This window comes from Acanthaster planci, linkage group LG03 (assembly GCF_054643075.1).
Source record: "Acanthaster planci isolate LZ-2023a linkage group LG03, COTS_SCS, whole genome shotgun sequence".
In the NCBI taxonomy this organism is placed as follows: domain Eukaryota; kingdom Metazoa; phylum Echinodermata; class Asteroidea; order Valvatida; family Acanthasteridae; genus Acanthaster; species Acanthaster planci.
This window is the reverse complement of record NC_141779.1, coordinates 14,690,919-14,713,287: the sequence shown is the minus strand read 5'-3', so window position 1 is coordinate 14,713,287 and position 22,369 is coordinate 14,690,919. Positions and strand designations below refer to the sequence as shown.

Below are 22,369 nucleotides of genomic sequence, written 5' to 3'. Positions count from 1 at the left end.
CTGGTTATAGCTAGAATAGTTATGTTAAGACAAGAAAAAAGATACATTAAGAATGGTATCAAAAATAAAAGATACGGTGGATTCCTGGCAGGTTGCAGAGTGTAGTTCCTGTCCTCGATTTTAAACATTGCATTCTTGTATATCATATATTCCGATTCACAGCGGCAAATTGAAATTAACTGTATATTTCTGGAGTCTGTGTACGGTTTCTATGCTCTCGGTTAATTGAGGGGAAATATGTCTCCTCTAAAGCAAACATGAGTCCGACTTGAGCCCATGGTTCATGCACGTGCTGAATGAGTGACAACGCCCTCTTGACTAATGGCCATAAGTAAAGAGAGATCTTTGAATTTCACATCATTCAGATACAACATTCTGTTTTGTGTCGAAGAATAGCTCATCTAATCTGACACTTGCTGAAAGCACTGTCACCATTGCTGTCATAAACATTATCATTTGTACATGTATATGGCAGAGTACAGCTCCATTCGCTCCATAGCCATTAGATCGTGCGTGCAGTGCCTTTTGTGTCGTTACAACCGTTGAAATACACTTTCGTATTTCTATCAACCTTGTTTTCAAAATCTGTTTTGCTATTTCGACAGGTATTTGTGTGCTTTCTGGTTTGTGTGCTATGAAAGATTTCTATTTTCATGAGAAAATGTGTGATGTCACAAAACCTGAATCTTGCATGGATTTGTTTGCAAAAAAGCTTGAATTTTTGTTATTGCGCTTTTTTTTAATTTCCTTTTCTTTTGGGATTGTGTTGGTACAAGGCAATATGCTAGCAAGCAATTCTTTCACAGAAATGTTTTCAGTGAGCCAAGTTTGGGTTCACAATTTGTACAGAAGCACATAACATATAAACTGAACAGTTTCTTCCCACAGACATGAAATAGCCACAGCAACAGCATCCTTGGTTATAAGCTTGGACAACTTTTTAGGAGGATAAATGTGCTTTTCGGCCTTGGACAGTCTTTAACGTTCATTTAAAGTGTAGCTGATGAATATTTCTTAGGCCCAATGTTTTCTGCTATTGCATACACTTTTTCAGTGTATGAAAAATACTTCCTATCGCTTAATCGTTGAATGCATTAAAAAGTGCAGTTTTTAAACATTTCACATTATCCATACTTTTCTGGGCAACTGAGGGGGCTGTTGCTGTGATGTCATCCAGAGAGGACATGGTTCACTGCATAGGTTTTTATGTTCAATTTCTGAACACGGAATTTTGCTTACCGAGAACATTTCTGAGAAAAGTTTGCTTGTTTCTCTGTGTACATGTACTTGCACAGCAATGTATCACACACACATGCACACACACACACAATTAGGCCAGTAAATTCTCCAAAATGCGGGGTATGTGCATAAAGACCTTTAAGACTGGATCAAGAGAGTGGACACCGAGTATGGCCGAGCCGAAGATGGTTTGGGTCCGTTCCGCTGATGCTGCGCTGGTCTTAAAGTTTAAGACCGACAAAGCGCATGTATGTATCTGTTCCCACCCATAGTTAATTTTTTTAGTCACCGAGTCAAAACAAGTTTTAAAAGTTACAAATCGTCTACGATTTTGTCCAGAAACTTAGCTTTTTTTGAAACACCCCTCTAGCCATGGGATGGTATGTTCGTCTCATGAGTAGTCACAGAGTTTGGTGCATGCGTTCTGCGTGAGGCGGTGCGCAACCAGCTGGGGTTTTTTCAACCGTGTAAGACCAGTCACGTGGCAGGCTCTGAGCCAATAGGAATGGCTTAACTTTCTGGAAGGTATTCGTGAACGATTATTTTTTTAAAGTTCGTTCTTGCAATTTTGACCCCAAGAAGATATCAAACAGTTTATATACACTAAGGAAGAGTATAAGTTGCGCAAAAAAGTGCATAAAAGGCTGAGAAAAGTTGTGTCGCATTCTGCAACCACGCATGAATAAACATCAGTCACTGGTACACCTGTAGCAGTCTCTGGCAAATGGACATTGCGCGCACACCCCGGCAGCCATTTCCTCCCATCATTCAAAAGAGACACCATGGCCTTTGGAAGACGGTCCAGATACACTTGCCTGTCAATCATTTGGATACCACTTGCAATTGTCAGCTTTGTTTGGTGGAACACGGAGGAATTTGGCGTCATGGTCCCAACTAAACCGAGTAAGTGGAGACAGCTTTGCTGCTGTAGGTTTGTGTTGGGTCGTTATGTAGGGTATGCCGTATAGACAAAGTGACCTTAATAACGCCAATAATACGCGGGTCTTGGGTTATCGCTGTCATTTTAGGCCTAATGAAGTCATCAACTGAACCCATCAAAATGCTCGATCAAGGGCTGCATGTGCAAAAAGATCAGGAATCCATCATGCGGACAGGGTATTGCATTTATCGAAAATGGCGCAATTTTAAGTTTAACTCGGATGATCATCATCGGGTAACTCACCGATGGTACCACTTTGGTGGTACGGTCTTGTCAAGTCTGAAGTTTTAGGCAACTTAATTTGGGGGAGCGGCATGTCAGGCTTTTTTCTACGGCTGACCACGCTTTTTGCTGAATAAATCATGTACCGACGGAGGGCAGAGTTGCATACGGGCAAAGTCAAATAAGATAAATTGTTTATCATTCACCATTGGTCTAACATATTTGTAATCACGTTGAAACAGTCCTGGGACACTTGTTACAGTTTTGCAATACAGGTGTGTCTATCGTCGAATCGACATAATATGAAAAGATCCAAAACGTATCTTTTTAGAATTGTAAAGAGCTCGTCAGTGTGTATCCATATGTCACATTCGAAATAAAGTTACCACTCAGCGTAATACTAAATAACAATAATAGGCCTACAAATAAAGAACCACGAACGCTGCAACCGTGTCTATATTATCGAGAATCCCACAAACTAACTTGAAATTAACTTGCACGGCGGCATGAACGCGCGTAGGCCTTCGTAACTGTGAAAAATGACATTGTTCTAAAATATTGTTGCTGTAAAATCTGCCATTGAATTACAGAGATATTTTGTGACTGCAGAGTGTGTTGTGTTTTGTGTTACTAAACTGGAGTGTAGCTTTGCAAACGCACGAGTTTCCTCTGTAACATGAACGAACATCAAGTTGCACTTTAAACCGAATGCACAAAGCCACTTGTATGAAGCTTGTTTTGCCGTTTATGTCATTTACGCTATTGTGATGGCAGTACATTTGTTCATAAAGTGCTTTAGGCCTATTTGAAGCCGACCAGTATGATAAAGAACTGTCCAAACTCAGATACTAATTTTGCCACCTAATCGTTACTTCAGTTTGCAAGGGTAATCGATGCACGTTTAATTACATCGGTTGAATTTCAGTATTATAAGGCCATCTAGAGAGCTACCGTAATCACCATACTGCATACCAGGTAATAAGAAACGCGTTCCTATAGAGCTTTATTTGAAATGTGTATGCATGCACCGACCCAACTCGCAACCAGATCTAACCCATCCTTGCTGTTCCTTGTTTACACCATTCATTCAACTTGGAGCTATCCGTGGATACTCGACAAAAACTTTCAACTCAACCATGAAATGGCCTCTACATTCATTGAAATCTGACCCCGCTTTTTAATACTAGCAAAAAGTCTTTCGTTGGCATTTGCTCAGTGCACGTAGCTGACGTAATTGCGCGGCCAGATTTTGCTTTTCACGAATGCGCACGCTGGTATGGCGAACGAGTCCGATCGTGCAATGACACTGCACAATTAGGACACCGAACCGTGCTTGCGTGTCGTGCGTCTGCCGCTTCGACGGGCAGGTCTGGTACATGTACATAGTCCGTGGGCTGGGAGGTATTTCAGTGTAGCCCCTGACCAGATCTCGCCAGTTTTTGCCACTGGTATTGTTTTTTTTAATCCTTGGCCTGCCCTAAACTCGGAAGATGATTTTAACTGTAAAAAGGGTAGGGATACACGCTAGCTCTCAGAAGGCCACTTCTCAAATCTCATTCGATGGCATGTACGTGTTCCTTTATCCACTGGAAATAACTTGACCAAACCTCAATGGGTCTTCATAAAACTTGGCTCAAAGTTCAGTGTGCATGCAGAATTTTGGGGGCAAATGTCCTTGGTTGCCATAGAAACTATCTATCAGCCAACCAAATACGAGTTTCAACATTTGGCGCACCTTCACTTTTTCAAGCCTTCTGTTGCCCGAAATCTCTCATGTTGAGCTTAAAACTTATCGCTTTCAATATTTTTGAGTACTATCTCGGAAATAGTAAGTTAATCGAACACGTTTGATGCTTACGGTAAGTATCATAAAATTTAGCTTAAAAATCACAAGAATGATTGTGCCATTGCAGATAGACTGCAGTCTATAGTATAATTGGTGATTCGATTCTGACTTTTTTGTTTTAATTTTATGACCTCCACATTTCGAAATAGAGTTGAACTTCGTTGGTATGTTGATGAATCAGTCAGTGAACATCTATCACTTTGTACCGATTTGAGCCAAGAATACTCTTGGTCTATCTGTTGGTATAAAAATTTTAATAGTGAAGAATTACAGGACTGAGTTTGCTGTCGACCTCTTGCAAGGTACATCGTCTTCATTTTGAAGCTTTCTCGACAAAATTACTCGCGATTACTTGTACAAAAGTAATTAAGGACAGGTTAAGGGCACGACAGTTGTGAAGTTTGTTATTGTCTGGTTTTCAGAGGGGCATCCATCTCCAGGATTCCACATAGGTCTACATTTGAAACCAGAAAGACGGAGAATCGTCATCATTGGGGCTGGACCCACCGCCTTGGGAGCAGCTCAGAGACTCTACGAACTCAAACAAGAGTCGAACAACACCGAGATCATGGTGCTGGAGCAACGGAGTCAACCAGGAGGATTAGCGGGCTCGGAGAGGGACGAACGGGGCTTCTTGTGGGATATGGGAGGACACGTCATATTCTCCCATTACTCCTACTTCGATCGTACCTTGGACCGCGCCGTGCCAGAATGGAACCAACACGTCAGGGCGGCGTTTGCCTTCATGAAGGGATCTGACGGGGCCAGGAGGTTCATACCTTATCCAGTCCAGCGCAACATCCACGCTATGCACAAACTGGATCAAGAGAAGTGCTTGGCTGGACTGGAAGAGATCAGTAAATTCCCGACGTTTGCATCGCCCCGGAACTTCAACGAGTGGCTTCTTCTGAAATTTGGGAGAGGTCTCTGTGAGCTGTTCATGAGAAAGTACAACAGGAAAGTCTGGACAGTCGACACGAGAGAGATGAACGCGGTCTGGGTCGGTGAGCGGGTTGCCGTCCCGGACGTGGAAGAAATCAGGGCCAAGATCCGTCAAGCAGACAGTGGTAAGCCAGCCAAAGATTCCGCCTGGGGTCCCAACAGCTTCTTCCGTTTTCCTCGTCACAATGGAACGGGCGGCATTTGGACGGCAGTGGCCAAGTTGCTTCCACGCTCCTGGTTCAGCTTTCACAAGAAGGTTGTTGGCGTCGATGCAGACAGCAAAGTTATTACCGTCGAGTCCGCTGGAGTTCCAGGCTCTCGCCATACGCTGAGTTACACAACACTCATATCAACCGTCCCTTTGGATGAATTCGTGGGCTTCCTACGGAGCAATGACCCGTCCCTTGGGAAGGTGAAACGATTAGCATCCCAACTCGTTTACACTCACACCCACATTGTGGGTATCGGTCTTACCGGTCGTGCTCCAAAGAGTCTCGCTGATAAATCGTGGATGTACTTCCCGGACTCAGATTCCCCATTTTACCGCGTTACCGTGTTCTCCAAGTATTCGACGGACCATGTTCCTAAATCGGGAGAGTACTGGTCGCTGATGTGCGAGGCCGCTGAACCGAAGGGCAGTAAATTGGTGTCCTGGAACCGGGCCAATGTGATAAGTCAGACGATCAAGGCCTTGGTCTCATACGGGTTCATCGCCATGGATATGATCGTCGCCAAGTACTACCGTCGTCTGGACCACGGCTACCCCGTTCCGTCTCTCAACAGGGACAGGATACTTAACACCGTGCAGCCTTGGTTGGAGGCTAAAGACATTTTCTCGCGTGGACGTTTCGGAGGTTGGAAATACGAGGTTGGGAATCAGGATCATTCATTAATGCAGGGAGTGGAGCTCGTGGACCGAGTTGTCAGGGGCATCCCAGAGGAAACCTACGCGAGCCCTAACCTCGTCAACAGCCAAAAGAACACGGGTCGAATTGTGCGCACAGAACTACCCGACTATGAAATTGTGGTAGCCCATTACAACGAGGAACTCGATTGGGTGAAACCTTACGCCGACCACGCCCACGTCTACCACAAAGGGAACGAAGAAGGAGCACCGTTTGAGCTGTATGCGTGGGAGAGATTGCCCAATGTCGGACGAGAAGGGCATACATACCTTCATCACATTATTAACCACTACAATCACCTGAGCAACATAACCGTCTTTTTACAGGCCGGCTTTCGACATCACCGTTCCTTTTGCCACACGGACCCTCTCACTTACGTCGCGTCCGTCAAAGAGGGCGTCCCTTGCAAGCACTTACGGCAGCAAGTGATCAGAAAATGGGGCAGGATACGCTATCGCCCGACGAAGAAAATGCGCTGGTCAAACTTGACCTTGGGAGAATTCTATAAAGTTATATTTGGCTCCCCGCCACCTCCAGCGGGCATGCCGCACTGTTACAACGGATGCCTCGCAGCTTCACGGCTAATGATTCACAAGCATCCCGTGAGCTTCTACCAAAAGGCCATTTCCTTCTTGAGCGATGATTCCGATCCTGAGGAAGGGCACTATATCGAAAGATTTTGGTACTGGATGTTCATTGAAAGAAAAGACTGAAGAACTTTACGGATTTAACGGGTCAGAAAAACTAAAAACTAGCTCTGTAGTCCAAGAATTTCTGAAACAGCATGAATTTATTCGTCATTGGTACGCTACTTAAACGAATAGATACGAAGAGCACAAAGTGAAAATTCTGGTCATTTTTGTCTTTAGGCATCAAGGTCAGAACGTCACCTCTAACAATTATAAACAGGATTTTAAATTTCGGCTTACGGGCTGGCTATATGCTCTTGCATAAACCGTAAAGAAAAGCACTACATTTTTTCTAATTAAAATTGAGCCTAGAAGGAATTGAACTCACACCATGGAATGATGATGAGCGAATACCGTTTTTAGTTTCATGCAATACGGTAAAGATTCGAAACCTTGCACGGTGGAGGTTGTAGCTTGAGAGAAGTAGGACTATTTTCAGGTATTGTGGAATCGATCCTTTCTATGTGATGTTTCTGAGAAGAACCAATGAATAGGAAACTCGACATTTCAACCGTTGCTCCCATTCACCGCTTGTCAGAACCAAGAGATCGATTCACGTGGTACACCAGCAAACTTTTCTCATTCACTTGGTTTTATGCAGCCACAGTACTTTGAATAAAAAAATTGGAAACGGAGGAGAGCCCCCACCCCAATTTTTTTAATTGGGGAATACGCCCCTACCTCTGTTGGCAGATCCTGTGATGGAGCGAAGCTTGACGTGGTCTATTAATGATTGACAGCTGCCCCAATTTGAAAGTGCTGCCCCAGTTTGAAAGTAATTCCGCCATCCTTTTAAAAAAATCCTGACGTCTCGTTTCATTTCCACTCTCGGGCTATCAATGGTAGTAGCCACTTGAGCCGCCGGAACTGCTCTCGGAACCACTTTTTCGGCCAGAAGAGCGCGAGCCCCCATCAGAGGAACTACTCCCAGCAGAGGAACTTGAAGACTTTGAGTTGCTTCCAGACGAGTTGCTAGAGGCTCGGTTTGATATACCTTAAACAGTGCATAGGAACGTAAATCAGCGACAACACAACAGCAATGTCAGCAGTGATGCAGCTGCAACAGAAATGCATAGCAACAACAGTAATGAAGCTGAGACAACAGGGACAACAGCTGCAGCGGGAATAACAGCAAAAAGCTAACATAAAATGTCGAACTTAATTGTTGAGCCTACGTTTTTGAAGCACCAAACGGCTGTTACATGTATTGCACCGATGCAGTTTGCCATTGCGCGGTGTTCCCTTCCCTTTATCAAAAAGCCTTTTTGGTACCGAACGAAAATGGATTTTCTTCGAAAGAACAGCGTGTAGTCTTTTCTGTAGTTCAAATCACTCAAGGTATGCGTACTGGAAAGAAGCATGCAGTCTATGTTAACTGATGTTACTTCAGTAAGCATTTTATTCCAAACAAGCATCAATGTTTAAGTCTAGGCAAAACCAAAATCTAACCAACTTACATAGGTAACGAACAAAGAGATACTTGTGAGTCCCCGGGCAAGGATCACCGAAGACGTGGGCGCTAGCACGCACATTACACCACCGCTTGCCTTCACATCTCTGCTTGACAATCTACAGACATTTTTGAGAGTTCCATCAGTGCAAAGAGACAAAAGTAAAAAAGACACGAAAAATGGCTCTTTACTGGCTCTGCAGAGAAGCAAAACAAAATAGAACACGGGCGAAAATTACTAAGGCGGCCTACCAGACGTTTTTCACGGAAGCAGGGAACTGTGTAAATTTCAAAATAGACGAGGCACACAAATGTTTCCTTTTCAGAGAATCGTTGTTATCTAAGCCCACTGACTCACTTTGAGTCCAGAATCAGACACACAGTGCACACTCTTCAGCCAGTAGGGGTCCGTTGGACAGACTGCGTTGCCATGGACACGGCCAAAGAGGGCATGGTCGAGAGCAATGTGATGGTGTTTCTTACAGTCGATATTCAGTGTCTCATCCTGACAGACGAGCTTTGTTCTCATGGATGGGTAGTCACCTTCAAGAAACAAAATGAAGAAGTAAAGGCAGCTTATTTATTGAGGAAACATTGACTTTTTAGGATGACGTCTTCAGGCGGTATTAAACCACCCAAATCCATTCTCTGGACCGTCCCTCTGGATTTCAGAACTGTTGCCCTGCACAAAATGAATGTTTCTAGAAGTGGGGGAAAAGTCTATGGCGGCTGGGGCGAAGTTCACAAATATTTGCAAATGAATCACATTTTTTGGAAAATTTGCCTTCATATAGTTTGTCCCAATCGAGGCCAGTGTACGACTCAAACACAGGGCAAACGTGGGGGATATAGTAGGGGCCATGCTCGATTGTTTTTGTTTGTGGGGAACCTACCCAAAAGCAAATTTGCACCCCCCCCCGAAGAAAGGGGTTCTGCATCTGGCGTTGCATATACGGAAGCATAAATGTTACAGTGACTGTGTTGGCCAGATTCCCGCTAAACGTTCACAAATCCATGGAAATGTTATTTCATCCAATTATAGCTCCATCAGACGGAGGAAATTCTATGTGACTAGACTGTTATGCTCTTTGCAAGTCTGCTGTTTTTTTCCCTCTTGAAAAGAAAACTCCAATACACAAACTCACACGTGTATCGCACTTGAAGATATTTATCGTTCCCTCTGCACCGGTGCCCGAAGAACCTCCTCGTCGCCGGGACCTTGCACCAGCTCCTGCCCTGACACACGGCCCGCACGGCTAGCAAAGAGTTCGGCGCGACGCACCACTCACGGCTGTACGAGCCGCACGCTTGCTGGCCGGGGTCCCGCCCGTAGTTCGCCCATTTTATGTTGAGGCCCTGCCCTGAAGGACAGTCAATATTCAGCCACTTGCCCTGGCAAGCAGTCTTGGCGATTTCTACTCCAAAAGAAGACAAGAACACCTTGGTGGTTTGTATAAGTCACGCGGAATACAAAAACGTATGTCTACATGTGTCTGAAATAACAGGATTTCGTTTGTTATTGTTACAAGATATTCGTCAAATTGACAAGATGAAATAATTTGTCCTGTCATCAGCGAAGTTGTCTGTTTCCGTACTCCTATAAAATCTTACCCTCCCCATGCATAACTTAATTTACCCCAAAGAAAATATCCTCCGAGTACAAAATCACACATACTATACTACTATGACACAGCATTATAAATATATAGTACTGTCCAACCTGAAGTATGAGATGAGTGTGAGCTTGTCACCAAGCTCAGTACAGCCAGAAACGACCCAATGTGTAGCATGTTAGACACTGCTCATGCGAACTGAAACAACATGTCTTGAGTGAAGCTGCAGACAGGAGTGCTCTAGGCTGTTACATCAGCCGGTCATTTATACTTCGGTGGGAAAAATTGGCAGCCTCTAGCTCGATTTTGAGCCCGGAGGAGTTCGAAGAGATAAAGAGCTACTCCGGTGTGAATATGCGAGGTCAAAACGGACAAATGAGCCCCTCAGCCTTAACCTTGATTACAAGAGATCCGCAGATGGTACGATAGCACTTCATGCTCACAAAACCTGATGGTCCTTTCGTTTACGTTACAATGTCTACGACATCACGCCCGACTACCACCATACGTGATGGCATCATGCAACTCCAAAATAGTTTCTATAAAATTCAAAATCAGTGAGGTAATAAATTTCAAAAACAGTCGAGATGAAAAATAAGAAATCAGATCTTCAACTTGGCCTAAACTATATGCATTTAATGCATGTAATTTATTCTCGCTCTTATCATGAGAAATGAGTGTGAAAAGGTCGTCCAATTAATCTTTTTAATCACTCTTTCGTTTGTCATCAACACGAACAGAATTTCTACAGAACGGGATGATTCCAGTCTCTCTCAAAACAGAGCAATTTAATTTCCAGGTCGTATTGAAAAGTACATCTTATTTCAATCATTTTAATTTTTCCACGCTTTGTCATTGCAGGAAAACACTCTTCGTTTAAGGGGTTTTAAGTTTTAAAAATATCACTGGAAATATAAGTAAACATAATATGTTTGATTGAAACAAAGATAAATTTTTAGAATAAAGGAAATTTAAGACAGCAAAATGTCCAAAATTCTGGTAAATATTTTGTGCTAAAACAGCTGTAACAGAGGTTTCCTCCTGAAATGACATCACAACTTTTGCTCTTGAATATGCAAATCAGCATTAACATCAAATCGGAAAGGCGCCGAGCAAAATGAAAGCAAACGTTGCAAAATGAAAATAAGGTCAAATAAGACACAGAGGTGCATTTTTTCAAGGACCACATTAAAAATCGCAAAGCACAGGTCCTTTAATTTGTTTGGCCGGATGAAATTTGACCCCCAAACTGCGTGTCACGTAAAGTCACGCTACGCCACTTTCTCACGTTCAAAAGGGAAATTATCCGTTGTGTTGTAAGGTATCATACATAACTGTTATAACTGGTTGGTTTGACATACGAAAAGAAGACGAGCTTTTTACATTTCATCTGCCGAAAAATGGCACGTTACTTTTTTAATGAATAAAAATTGATCAAAAACAACTACTGAATAAAACAAACTCGGTCTTAATAGACTGGCGGAGGTTTCCTTCTTACATCTCAGCCACGGTGGAATAAAATGAACACCAAAACAAATCAAACCAAACCTTCAGAAAATCGCCCGCTAATTCGACACAAATCTTAAATTTTACCCGTGTTCTGCCGAGAAGAACTAGAGCGGGGTGGCGACTGAACAAGTTTACTACACGGTTGAATGAGCCCAAAGAACGCCATGGTTTCACAGCACCGATGCCCGTCCTTATCCTTGGGGCACAGGCTTTTGTTATGGAAAGCAGAATACACCCTTCTCCCCCCTGTAGCCAATACCAATTCAACGAGTGCAAGCCGGCTCAATGGCTGGATGACTAACTAGTCCTACCTGTATGCACACAAACAGCCACCCTTTCTGTTCTTTTGTGGCGTTCACGCTCTCCTGCACTCGGTCAAATTTTTCAGGGTGTTTTGGGGGGCATGGAATACTGCATTTCCCAACGTCATAACGGTGCGATGTTATTTTTCTGTATTAATGCTTTGGTATGAACTTCGACTACGCCTAACGCAACTGCAGTCGTCACCGTTCACCGAAACGTGTGGACTGGGTGTGGTACAGTTTTCCATTTTTCTCCTATCGCCGTAGGCCTACACTAATCGTGAAAGTTGGGCCACCCTAAAGTTGCTCTCTGCCCACGTTAAGTCATCGTTTACTTCATATCACCAGAGCTGCAGAGAAGAAACGTGATATTGATGCTGAAATGGCAGTCAGAAACTAACCTTTTTGGAGTGGTTCAGGTCGTAATATTTTGTGGTATTATAAAACTTTGTGCGTGGGTGCAGCGTCCACCGATATCTTGATCGAGGACGGAGTATAAGGCATCGACCAACCTGCACTTCGTGGCATTTGGAGTTTTCGTTGGTCCTTGAACCAACCAAAGGGATTGTTGACTGTCACTCCCATCCCAGTTGCTAGCTAGAGACGTTCGATCACCCTCCCTCACGAGATAGGAGCTCTCTACGGCCTTCTTGTCGGTAACAAACCAGAGGATATAGAAGGCTTGAGGAGGCCAGGCCGGATACCAAGATCTGAGGCGAGATGGGTTGGTGTGGCTTAGGGAACAGGCTTGAAGCTACTCTTCTTGTCTTTCTCGGACTTTTCTCAGTAAGTAACAATTTTCATTTTAAAAGTCCTCTTTGTTGTGTTCACAGATATCCTTACCGATAAAAAAACAGTCCTCAAACAGAATAAAAAACAGTCCTCAGTCCTCCAGCAGGTGAAGGATTGAGGACTGTTAGGGTTAAGATATTTGGGTATTCAATACGATTGTACAGGATAACATTGTCGTCATTATGGCGAGGACTTCGGTATGGATATGTGGAAGACTTAACTTTTTAACAACAGATAACAATATGAGATATTGGAGTTTGTATAATATATTGCAACACTTAGGCCTACACCATAATTTACAGAGTTAAGACGAATGAATATGACGTTCTTGATTATAAATTTTTGATGACATACATTATCTGTCATGAAGAAGAGAAAGTATTTTCAATAGGACCATTAAAATTTCCGAATGTCCTAAACACCAAGTTTAGCCTTTTAATAACAAGTCTATTGCTCATAGGTACCGAACCCCCTTTATTTATTGGAATTCGATAACATCCCTTTTTAATCTTGATGTTTGTTACACTGCAAAGATTTCAATGGACCAATATGGAATTCTTACTTAAAGGGGTCTGTGCAAACTCAGTGACAGTAATTCCAAGTACAAATATAGACTAGCATTTTTGCTTCAAAATAACGTTATGCAATCACGTCGCGGAGCCCATATCAGCATGTGTCTGAAAGACATAGGCCTACAGTGTACTCGGGAAGACAACGTTCATAGCGAGCAAAAAGCGTTGAAGACAAGTTGTAGGATCATCATTTCAGACATGACGCAAAAATTCGTCTTCGGAAATAATTTCTCTGATGACATTTATGAGAAATATCTCTAATTGCCTACGCTAAAAAGGGCTAATTACGGCCTGTGGAGTTAGGCAAGGATAGGGATATATACGTACATGTATAGCTTCAATGTCGATTGGGGAAAACTAAAAAGTTACACTTTTGACACGATTAGAGCCGCTACCTAAACCCTCCTCATTCTCCTACAGGTGAAGGATATTGTTAGGGCCAAGGCGTACGTATGGATAATGCGGCACATCTGTTTTCTTCTCTATTGATTAAATATAGTCTGCCCCTTTGCATTTGCATCAATTTCCATGTTATAAATTTTCCATTAGTAAATTTAATACTCTTGTGTATGACTATGATTGCTGCACAGCAGAATAACGAGACCTTATGCCGCGGCCAAAAAAAAAGCTAACAGCGTTTGCAAAATTGTGATTTTTTTTTTCAACAAGATGACTGAGCAAGAATTCCTTCACTCTCCCGTGACAAAACAATGAGGTTTGTGAATTTCAAAAGGTACGGGAGAAAGGTTGCAGACCATGTCACATTTTCTGACCTAATCATTGCACGAGTCAGAGTTGTAAGGAACTCGAGTCAGTGACTCGAGTCACAATATTTGGCCACTGGACTCGAGTTCTGACTGGTAAACGACCGTGGCTCGACTCGAGTCCCTCATCGGATGACCCAACTCGAGTGGAAGTTAATAGGATTCGAGCCCCCCCCCAAAGCAAACTTCTTTGCGAAAAAAATTTGCAATGATTTACACTGCCGGTTGATAATGTTCATGCCGTGTGTTATTAGGCCCTATCTTTAGAGAAAGAATGTGGTGTGACCGCAAGTGACCCACAGGTAAATTTTCAAAATGGCAAAATATGACTTTCTCTTTGGTTATTTATTGTATTGCGCTCAAATACTAGTGACCCGAATTGACTCGAGCTAACTTAACTTTTCTGCTTAATGACTCGACTCGAGTCGAGTCATTACGTCACAATGACCTGACTCGACTCAAGTCACAAAAAGTAGTGACTCGTTACAACTCTGCGCACAAATTTTCAACGTGAAAGGGCAACCTCGCCTTTCTACACTGCGTTTGTTTCAAAAATATTTCAAAATATGCAGAAACGGACGAGAGAAAAACAAAGACATTGAGTTTACACTTTGATCTGCCATGTGGGTAATTGACACACGCGAAATCACAGCTTACAACACCCTCTCAACACTGCCTCTTAAAAAAGGAGATGACTTCGTGTCGTAAGCCAGTTGAAAGCCGGTGTCTCTGTTTTCACTGCTATTAGCTGGTCATATACTGGTGCACGCTAATTACAAATTCATAGTTTGAGTACAGAATAACTCGCCCCATGATCACTTACTTTCTCTACCTTGTCAGACCTCAACCTAATGGTAAGATGTGTTAGTGTTATGCGCAAGTTAAAAAGAAGTATAATTTGCGCAATGTAGAGATCAAAAACCAATTCACCACAGATGAAACGTGCATGAGACAATAAAGGGCGAATCCAGAACCAATTTTTCAGGGAGCTAATTGTGTATACAGAAGCCATGACATAAGATAAATAAAGGTAATGTCCATTTTTTTTAGTTTAACATGGAACAAAATGGCGCTGACTTACTCGTATTTGTCAATTAATTTCAGGCTCGGGGCAATAGACATTGAAGGCCACTTTTGGTAACAATGATTACAAATGGTTGGATATTTAATCCAAATTGAAGACAAAAATTGGGTTATTCAAAGAGTCGTCTTGTGCTTATACTCTGTGCCCTTGTTTGTTTTCGCACTCCTTTCACAATGTGCTAATTCTTTTTACCATGCCCTATGATATAAAAAACAAGATCACACAATCACTCAAAACGCGTGAGAAGTCACGTCAACTGGCCCGTGCTGCAGATTGATGATTACTTTATTAGATGAGTTTTTTTTATTAGGCTGTTGATAATCATCGACGCCTCCACACAAGAAGCGAAAATCACTGAATCGTAGTACTACATTTCTGAAAAACATACACCTCTGCAAAGTGCAAGAACCATGACACTTGAATCCTGTTTAGCATTTGAAGAATTCACCGCTGCTTAATCCACTGTTTCCCGGTAATTTTTCGGCACTAGCCTAAGGCCAACCAAATTCAAGGAGCCTTCATCGTGGATAGGTATAAAACAATACTTGATGATATCGCGAAAGGCGGTCTATATTTACCAATTATTTTTTCCCCTTTCTTTTTACCCAATTCACGCAGAAGCAGATTGGTGACAAGAATATTTTAGGGTGAGATTATGGGAGTGAGAGTTTCGCCAGAATTCTGACCTGAATGAACTTCACCATTGTGGCTCACGAGCAAGTTCACAGTATTTAACCGTTGGCTGATAGCCTGCAGAAAAAAAATGCATTGTACTGTCGCTGATATTGTGCATGCGTAATGCACACCCATGCGTTTTTACGATTGAGGGGGTCTCTGTGGAATTTATGGCGAAGTCTTTGGATTGCAAAGTCCGCAAAACATGTTTCAGTCAACAATAGAGCCCATTTTGTTAAATAATATGTTGTGAAAAGTGAATCTGCAAACCGAGATGTGGAAATATTCAATTCAGTGGTTTTACCTGTCGTTAGCTATTTGACTCAGACTTTAATGGGCTCAAGTAGTTTTCTCCACCCTAGAGAAAAGGAAAAGTAATTCTTCACCTAAGTCACGCGTAATGCGGGAGGATTGTTTGTGAATACAACTCTTTCTTCACAATACACAAGCGTCCATTTGCTTTTTCATTCTATATGGGTTTGACTTTTTCTTGATTGAAGTTCAAAGAAGTCTGAATTTTTCCCAGTACTTAAACTGTGCTTCTCTGATTCAAATGTTGTATTATACGTCTAGTTCCAGCGCTTACTGAAAGGCATGACATTTTGGCGGGTGCACATCTAGTCCATTTAATTCAGTAGAGCAGTGCATTTCACTGGGAATGGAGTGAATACGTGCACACCGTTTTTATCGTCCTCAATCAGTCCCCCCCCTTGCAAGGACATACTGCCATTGGGACATAACATGTCCTCACTCTGGCATGAGATAGAGATTTTTCTATTAGAATGACATACGTGTATCTCTATAGGAAACTGAAATATCTCTGTTTATAATATCGGGTTATGTCTAGTATTAGAATTTGAGAAATAGGGATAGAGATATCTCCATTGGAAATATAGATAAATCAACATGAAATAGAGACAGTTTTGTGTGGAATAGACATATCTTCATGTAAAAAGAGATATATCTGTTTGGAATAGAGATATCTTTATTTGAAATAGAAATATCTTTATGAAAAATAGGTTCTATTTGAAATAGAGAAATCTTTGACATAGCGATAACTTGTCTTCACATTTAGACACCAGTTTCAGCGCTAGTCTATAACCCAGCCCTCCCAGACGGTTGTGGGGCTGACATTGAATATTGCCCTGTTGAAATACTGAATATCATAGCTGATTGCAGGTCTTTCAGTGATACTTAATGACTGTCCCTAACATGACCGAGAGATGTACCCACCAGGGAGGCTGGGTACCTCCCCCTCCAAGATATGTTGCCTCTTTTTATAAAAAAAAGTATTAAAAGTGCCCTCATTTTAGAAATCATTACCACGGCCTTTTTTGGGGGGTTTAAATTAAAGATTCTTTCGATCGGACAGTTATTTTTCCAAAATTTTCTTTGGCCTCCCTCCTTTACTGCCAATGCTTGAGATGGCAGCTACTTTTTACAGTGTGACTGTGCCTACAAGTTATGTTATGAATTACAAGTTATAAGTTAGAGTTGTTTAAATTTAACTTTATTATTTTGTTTTTGTATTAAGGATTGATGAAATATTTATGGGGCATTTTTTTTTCTTTCAATAGGTGGCTTCACTCCAAAATGTGGAAGGTATGTTATACAGCGTATATGTATACCTGTTTCTTTTATGCTATAATTAATGTTTTTACTTAAATATTGTCGCATGTATTTAGGCTGCAACTCAGCCGTTGGTTGCCATGCTCAAGTAATTCAAACTCAACTTTAGTTTTAATTTTCTGTAATCAGTTTATTTTCAGTCTGAGTCTTGCATATCTTGTCTTCAATAGAACTGGAAACTTGAATATTGAATAGCATTCTGCTCTGTTTTCCACAGTGTTTGTGAAAGGCATCTCAAAATGAGAATTTCACGACTATTACATGTAGGCTACTTTGACTTTTCATTTTCATTTTAAGTTCACTTCAGAAGTAAATAACAAGTGTTGAGGGGAAAAATACGCATTACATATACATGTAATATGGACATATACATGTATACACATGTATATGTTTGAACAAGAACTGGCGTGCAGGCAGCCATGAGTTGTTTTAAATGTTCACCACCATGCTTTTCTGTTTCTTATCACAGTTCCCAATCTAGCTTTGTCCTTCAACGATGAAACCGATACTATCCGGGAAGGTTCATCAGCCCAAGTGTTCAATTTTGATGTGGCCATCACCCTGTCGGGTACCAGCGACCCTGCAAGTGCAGAGGGGATCAGCGACAGGTGGAACTTAACCTTGGAGGTGCAAGACGGCGCTGGTGTCCCTTGTGCCCCTTCTGTCACTGTGTCACTCACAGCAGACCAGTCGGGCGTGGCCATCCCCACAGGGGGCCAGGGCACCATGACAGGGGTGACTGCCACTGTTGACCTGAGTACCTGTCTCTGCGCCTCTGCGACTCAACTTCAGGTGACCTTGGGGTCACTTAGGTACACACTCGTGCCATCCATGCCAACAGCAACTGGAATGATAACCTGTCACAGTATGTTGCTTGAAGATACATCACTGTAATATGTTATAATGAGACTTTTAATGGCTGTGTTAGCCTAATTTCTTTACTAATAAGATACAAACCATTTATGTAACTGTACAAACACTGAAGCTTTGTGCAAAATTGGTGGAAAATGACTCTTCTTCACTGAGTTTCTGGCAGACATTTTTACCTTAAACTGAAATATTTTTGATTGAAACAAAAAAACTTGGCCAGTTTTTTGCATAATCCCTCTCTCAAGCATGAAGAGATAGGCCACTCCACAGTCTACTTCATTCGATGTAATATTGAGGTAATCCTGAACTTGTTTGGTATTCAGTACCAAGTGAATTTTTTTAATCCTCCAGACTCCATGGGATCCATGAGAATTCAAAATAAAACCTAATTTAAAGGCACTTGAATGTTTGCTTGAGCGTATCATGACAGCTTGTCTTCATTTTGTTTATAATACTGGGAAGAGAAATGAATGTGTTAGAGTTGCACATTGAGTAGACTTTACTAATTTTAAATTGCTTTTGTTGTTGAACAGGTCTCATTGGAGACACCCTCACCATAATAACTGCTGGGGTAAGCCTGGTGGAGAACGCCAACAATCAGCCTGTGACGGTGAGTATAGTGGGTAACAGTGCGTCGCAGGGTCGCACTGTTGCTAGTAGCACTGACAACTGGGCCGTGCAGGTGTTCATTGCCACGGGGGACATCACCACCAACACACCAATCGAAAGCACCAGGACTAACGCCACAGTACCAACAGACCAGGCGGCTCAAGGGTGGACAGCAGGAGACACCTTGACCCTCAACGGCATCACGGTCGCACTGAATCTCTCTGGGGTGGGCAGCTGCGAAAACATTGACCTCCTCTGCACCTGGCTTTACCGCAGTCCGGATGCCGTGGCTCAGTTCAGCATAGAACGGAGCATTATCTCCTGCATGCCGGTGGTATGCATTGGTAAGTCATGCCAGATGTGAGGAATTTTCCACCGAATTTCTGATGGAAAACCTTCCTACATGTAGTCCTTCAAACCTGCAGGAATCCAATGGAAGCCTCTAATTTTCAAGTAGAATCACACCCCATGCAAAAATGATGAGGCCGAGTTAAAAACAATCAGTTTCTTCTCCTTGCCTGCCCTCCTCTTCCCTACTAAATTTTGCTTTTTTTTAAAACTTTTCAACCTGTTTTGTCTTTTTTGTTAATTTTCAAGTTTTTAATTCTTCTTGTAACAAAGTATATATGCATGTAGCCATCTATGTAAATTTTGAAAGCTGTTTCTGATGAAAGATTGAAAGCATCAAGATAATCTATCCACCATCTCAAACAATGATTATTTGGAAAATATAGAATCTCCTCCTTTTTTAGTAACTTGGTTGAGAAATCATTTTACAATTGGTCCAAAGTCATAAATCTCGTTAAAATCCTTCAGTGTAGTGCTGTTATTGATACTCTGCTTCATATGTCTTGGCTTTTCACTTTTCACCGGTCTCATCATTCATAGCCATTGCAGTTAATCTCGGAATGCACTTTTTAGTGCTATATATTTAGCTTGACTGGAGCCCTATTTTTTTATCAAATTTAAAATTGTCAGTGCTGGTGGGTGAAAATGGACCGAATTGGTCTGTGGATCCTATTAAGGCATCACATTTACAACCATGAATGTCGCTGCTAGTGGAGATGGTTTAGCTGATAGTCCCAGGGGTCACTGGTTCAAATCCCACCATGGTCTCTTTCCTTGTTGTGCATGATTTTTTTGCTTTTCCTTTGCAACCTGGAAGGTGTCCTGATTAATCAAGTGATTCCAGCCTTCACTAATGCCACCAGCATCAAGCAAGGGCAGGTCAACAGTGACATACGGCTGACGGTGACCATTGATGCCGATAACACCAAAGCCTCCATCTCTGGTGAGAACAGCCTGAAAAGAACTCCTTTGTACCTCAACAGTTTAGCCATTTCGAGTGTAAATGACAGACAGTCATTAACAGGTCCTGCCAATCGTGTCAAATGACTAGTTGAGCATGAGAAGTCCTGGGGCCAAAATATTTCTAAACGTTATCAGAAGACTGAAAGGGGCATAGCGTTCAAATTCAAGCATTTGGTTAAATAGAAGTGTTCAAACCTATTATAATGTCCTATGCAATTTTTTGTAGTTATTAACATCCTCTGGAGAATTTGGCAAGGCTTTGGGTCAGGACTTTAGATATGTACACAGTAAAAAAGTTTTAGGGGTTTGAAGAATTCCTAACTTCTTGAGAGGATGTTAAAAAGCAAACTTTTGGGTAGTCAGGCCGAAAGTGAAACTAACTTTTGTAACTTGTACGGTCATCCAAAACCTGTTAAACTTTGAAAGGTGTTAAAAGTGTTGAATTCACAAAAGGTGATAAACGGAATGTGTGCTGCCTTAAGCTTCAGCTACTGGAATTTACAACCATGCTGGTCATCACTCTCGCCTCAAATTTGCAGGAACGGGTCTCTGGCAGGCCAACGTATTTGGTAATGCTGATGCCAACTGCATGAACCCCAGGCAAGTTCCTGGGACAGTGAACTTGATGGATGCAGTAGACTACGGCCTGGATGTTAACCGTCAGTCTGTCTGGCCCCAGGTAAGTGTTGATCAAAGAACAACAGAGCTCCAAAAAATATCTCAATAATGAGCGGCTCCAGTCGGAATAGGAGGAATATTATCGCAAGGTATCATCTGAACCTTTCCATTTCAAGGTGAAGCCTGTGTCGATTAAGTCCTTTAAATGGTCCGAAATTGATGCAAACTTGTTATTTTGTTATTATGAGAACAAATTGGGCCTGTTTGCTTCACAAGAATCTAAATCTCTATCAGTAATCCACCGTTGGTTCACTGACACCATGGATTGAGCGAACCAGCATTGGGATAACTGATCAAAATCCAGGGCCATGTGAAACAAACAGGCCCCAAAATCTGGACCTTTCCATTTCAAGGTGAAGCCTTTGTTGATTAAGTCCTTCAAATGATCAGAAATCGATGCAAACTTGTTACATTCTGTTATTATCAGAACAAATTTAGTCATAACCTTCTCTCTGGGGTTTGACCTTGGTGCGGGGTGGAACTACAAAATATACTTTGGGGCTTTTGACATGCTGTTTGAAGGAAGGGATATGCGATAGGGTATTAAACAATACGCATTTCACTAATTTTCACAAACAAAAACCTGGTTCCCATGGTTACCATTGCCCCTGTTGGCCCCCTTACCCCTGAGCCTGCCCTTGGACAGAAAGCTACAATAAATGGGAATAAGTCAACCTGACAACTTAAGTCCAATTTATCCTTTCTTCTCTATCCTGTCCTTCCTTCTCTCCCCCTTTCCTCTTGAAGATCATAGTATCATTGAACATGGCGCAGTACAGCTGTAGTGATGCCAGGTACATTTGTGTGGAGGTCCTGAAAGGCGCCAGTCCCTCTCCGGACTTTACCCTGTCCTTCAGTCCAGAGTCGGCTAAGTATGGCTCCATTCAGGTTGATTGTGTAGGTAAGTATGAAGCAGAAAGTTTGGAAAACAACCTGTTAGCCACCAACATTCTCATTTGCCAAGGAAACTGTGATATCGAACCTTGTTTATGAACAACAAATACCCCATTATGGGACACACTTAGAAGTGTTATGCATGCTCTAGTATTGAAGGAACAGCAAAGCAGAGAATGGTATAGAGCACGGAACGACGAAAAAGATAAGACATTTAGGACGTTGTCTGTTTGAAAACAGGTTGAATTGAAGGAGCCTTTAATTCACACTTCATTCTAAGTAGTAACGTTATTTAAAGAACAGCCCAAGTTGTCTAAAAAAGTGTAAACAGTGGCTTTTTTTTGTTCACTGTTTCGAAGATACTTCCTTGGTTGAGCACTAAAAACTCTGAATCAAAGAAAGGGAATCGTCCCTTTTTAGTGCTCTGTCCACAGGGGGCAACTGGCGGCACAACTCCTGTCAAAGTCTAGATTTGACTTATAGACGACTACAGATTTCCAACTCGTGAGTTATGCACTTATTTCATGTTTCCCGTCCTGTTCTCCCTTCAGATTTGACGGTAGAAGGGGGCACTCTGAATGTGAACCCAGCTACCCATCTGGCAGCCTTCAAGGAAAACCACATGATGGAGTTTGATATCACCTTCACCTCAGCGGCAAACAGCGGCGGTGTGGGAGGCACAGACTTGTGGGAGTTGGTTGCCTTTCCAGCACAGAATGCCGATGGCACTGGAAGAACAGGCCCCGAAACAATAGTTCCCCTTACAGCAGGTAAAATTAGCCTTTCCCTCGGAGTAAAAATTTTTTTGATTTCTCAGTTTAACATTCCTCTCTT

General features: G+C 42.2%; 3 protein-coding genes across 3 annotated transcripts in view; 2 read left to right on the top strand and 1 right to left on the bottom strand.

Moving 5' to 3' along the window:
• The first annotated feature begins 1,738 nt into the window (after positions 1–1,738).
• Positions 1,739–7,120, top strand: LOC110991137 (uncharacterized). Its single transcript, XM_022256342.2, has 2 exons — positions 1,739–2,142; positions 4,670–7,120. Exons 1-2 carry the CDS (start codon positions 2,022–2,024, stop codon positions 6,805–6,807), a joined length of 2,259 nt encoding a protein of 752 aa, XP_022112034.2. The 5' UTR covers positions 1,739–2,021; the 3' UTR covers positions 6,808–7,120.
• Positions 7,121–7,619: 499 nt separating this feature from the next.
• LOC110991139 (L-rhamnose-binding lectin CSL3-like) lies at positions 7,620–10,074 on the bottom strand. The gene is made up of 5 exons (XM_022256345.2): positions 9,954–10,074; positions 9,379–9,648; positions 8,592–8,776; positions 8,241–8,352; positions 7,620–7,777 (listed from the first exon to the last, which is right to left on the bottom strand). The coding sequence occupies exons 1-5, from the start codon at positions 10,021–10,023 to the stop codon at positions 7,620–7,622; spliced, it is 795 nt and encodes a 264-aa protein (XP_022112037.2). The 5' UTR covers positions 10,024–10,074.
• A 1,664-nt stretch (positions 10,075–11,738) lies between these two features.
• The window catches only part of LOC110989723 (uncharacterized), a 61,137-nt gene continuing 50,506 nt past the window's right edge, over positions 11,739–22,369 (top strand). The window contains exons 1-8 of the mRNA XM_022254303.2: positions 11,739–12,443; positions 17,122–17,146; positions 17,643–18,038; positions 18,577–18,996; positions 19,818–19,943; positions 20,503–20,642; positions 21,389–21,542; positions 22,087–22,305. Coding sequence (XP_022109995.2) covers positions 12,378–12,443; positions 17,122–17,146; positions 17,643–18,038; positions 18,577–18,996; positions 19,818–19,943; positions 20,503–20,642; positions 21,389–21,542; positions 22,087–22,305 — 1,546 coding nt within the window. The 5' untranslated portion in view covers positions 11,739–12,377. The remainder of the gene's footprint in view (positions 12,444–17,121; positions 17,147–17,642; positions 18,039–18,576; positions 18,997–19,817; positions 19,944–20,502; positions 20,643–21,388; positions 21,543–22,086; positions 22,306–22,369) is intronic.

Excerpts from the sequence above, each read along its gene's own strand:
- LOC110991137 (XM_022256342.2), top strand. The coding sequence starts at position 2,022 with ATGGCCTTTGGAAGACGGTCCAGATACACTTGCCTGTCAATCATTTGG. Across the intron at positions 2,143-4,669 it reads CATGGTCCCAACTAAACCGA|AGGGGCATCCATCTCCAGGA; the intron begins GTAAGTGGAGAC and ends TCTGGTTTTCAG.
- LOC110991139 (XM_022256345.2), bottom strand. The coding sequence starts at position 10,023 with ATGCTACACATTGGGTCGTTTCTGGCTGTACTGAGCTTGGTGACAAGC. Across the intron at positions 8,353-8,591 it reads TGTCTGATTCTGGACTCAAA|ATTGTCAAGCAGAGATGTGA; the intron begins GTGAGTCAGTGG and ends AAATGTCTGTAG. Across the intron at positions 7,778-8,240 it reads TCTCTTTGTTCGTTACCTAT|GTATATCAAACCGAGCCTCT; the intron begins GTAAGTTGGTTA and ends GCACTGTTTAAG.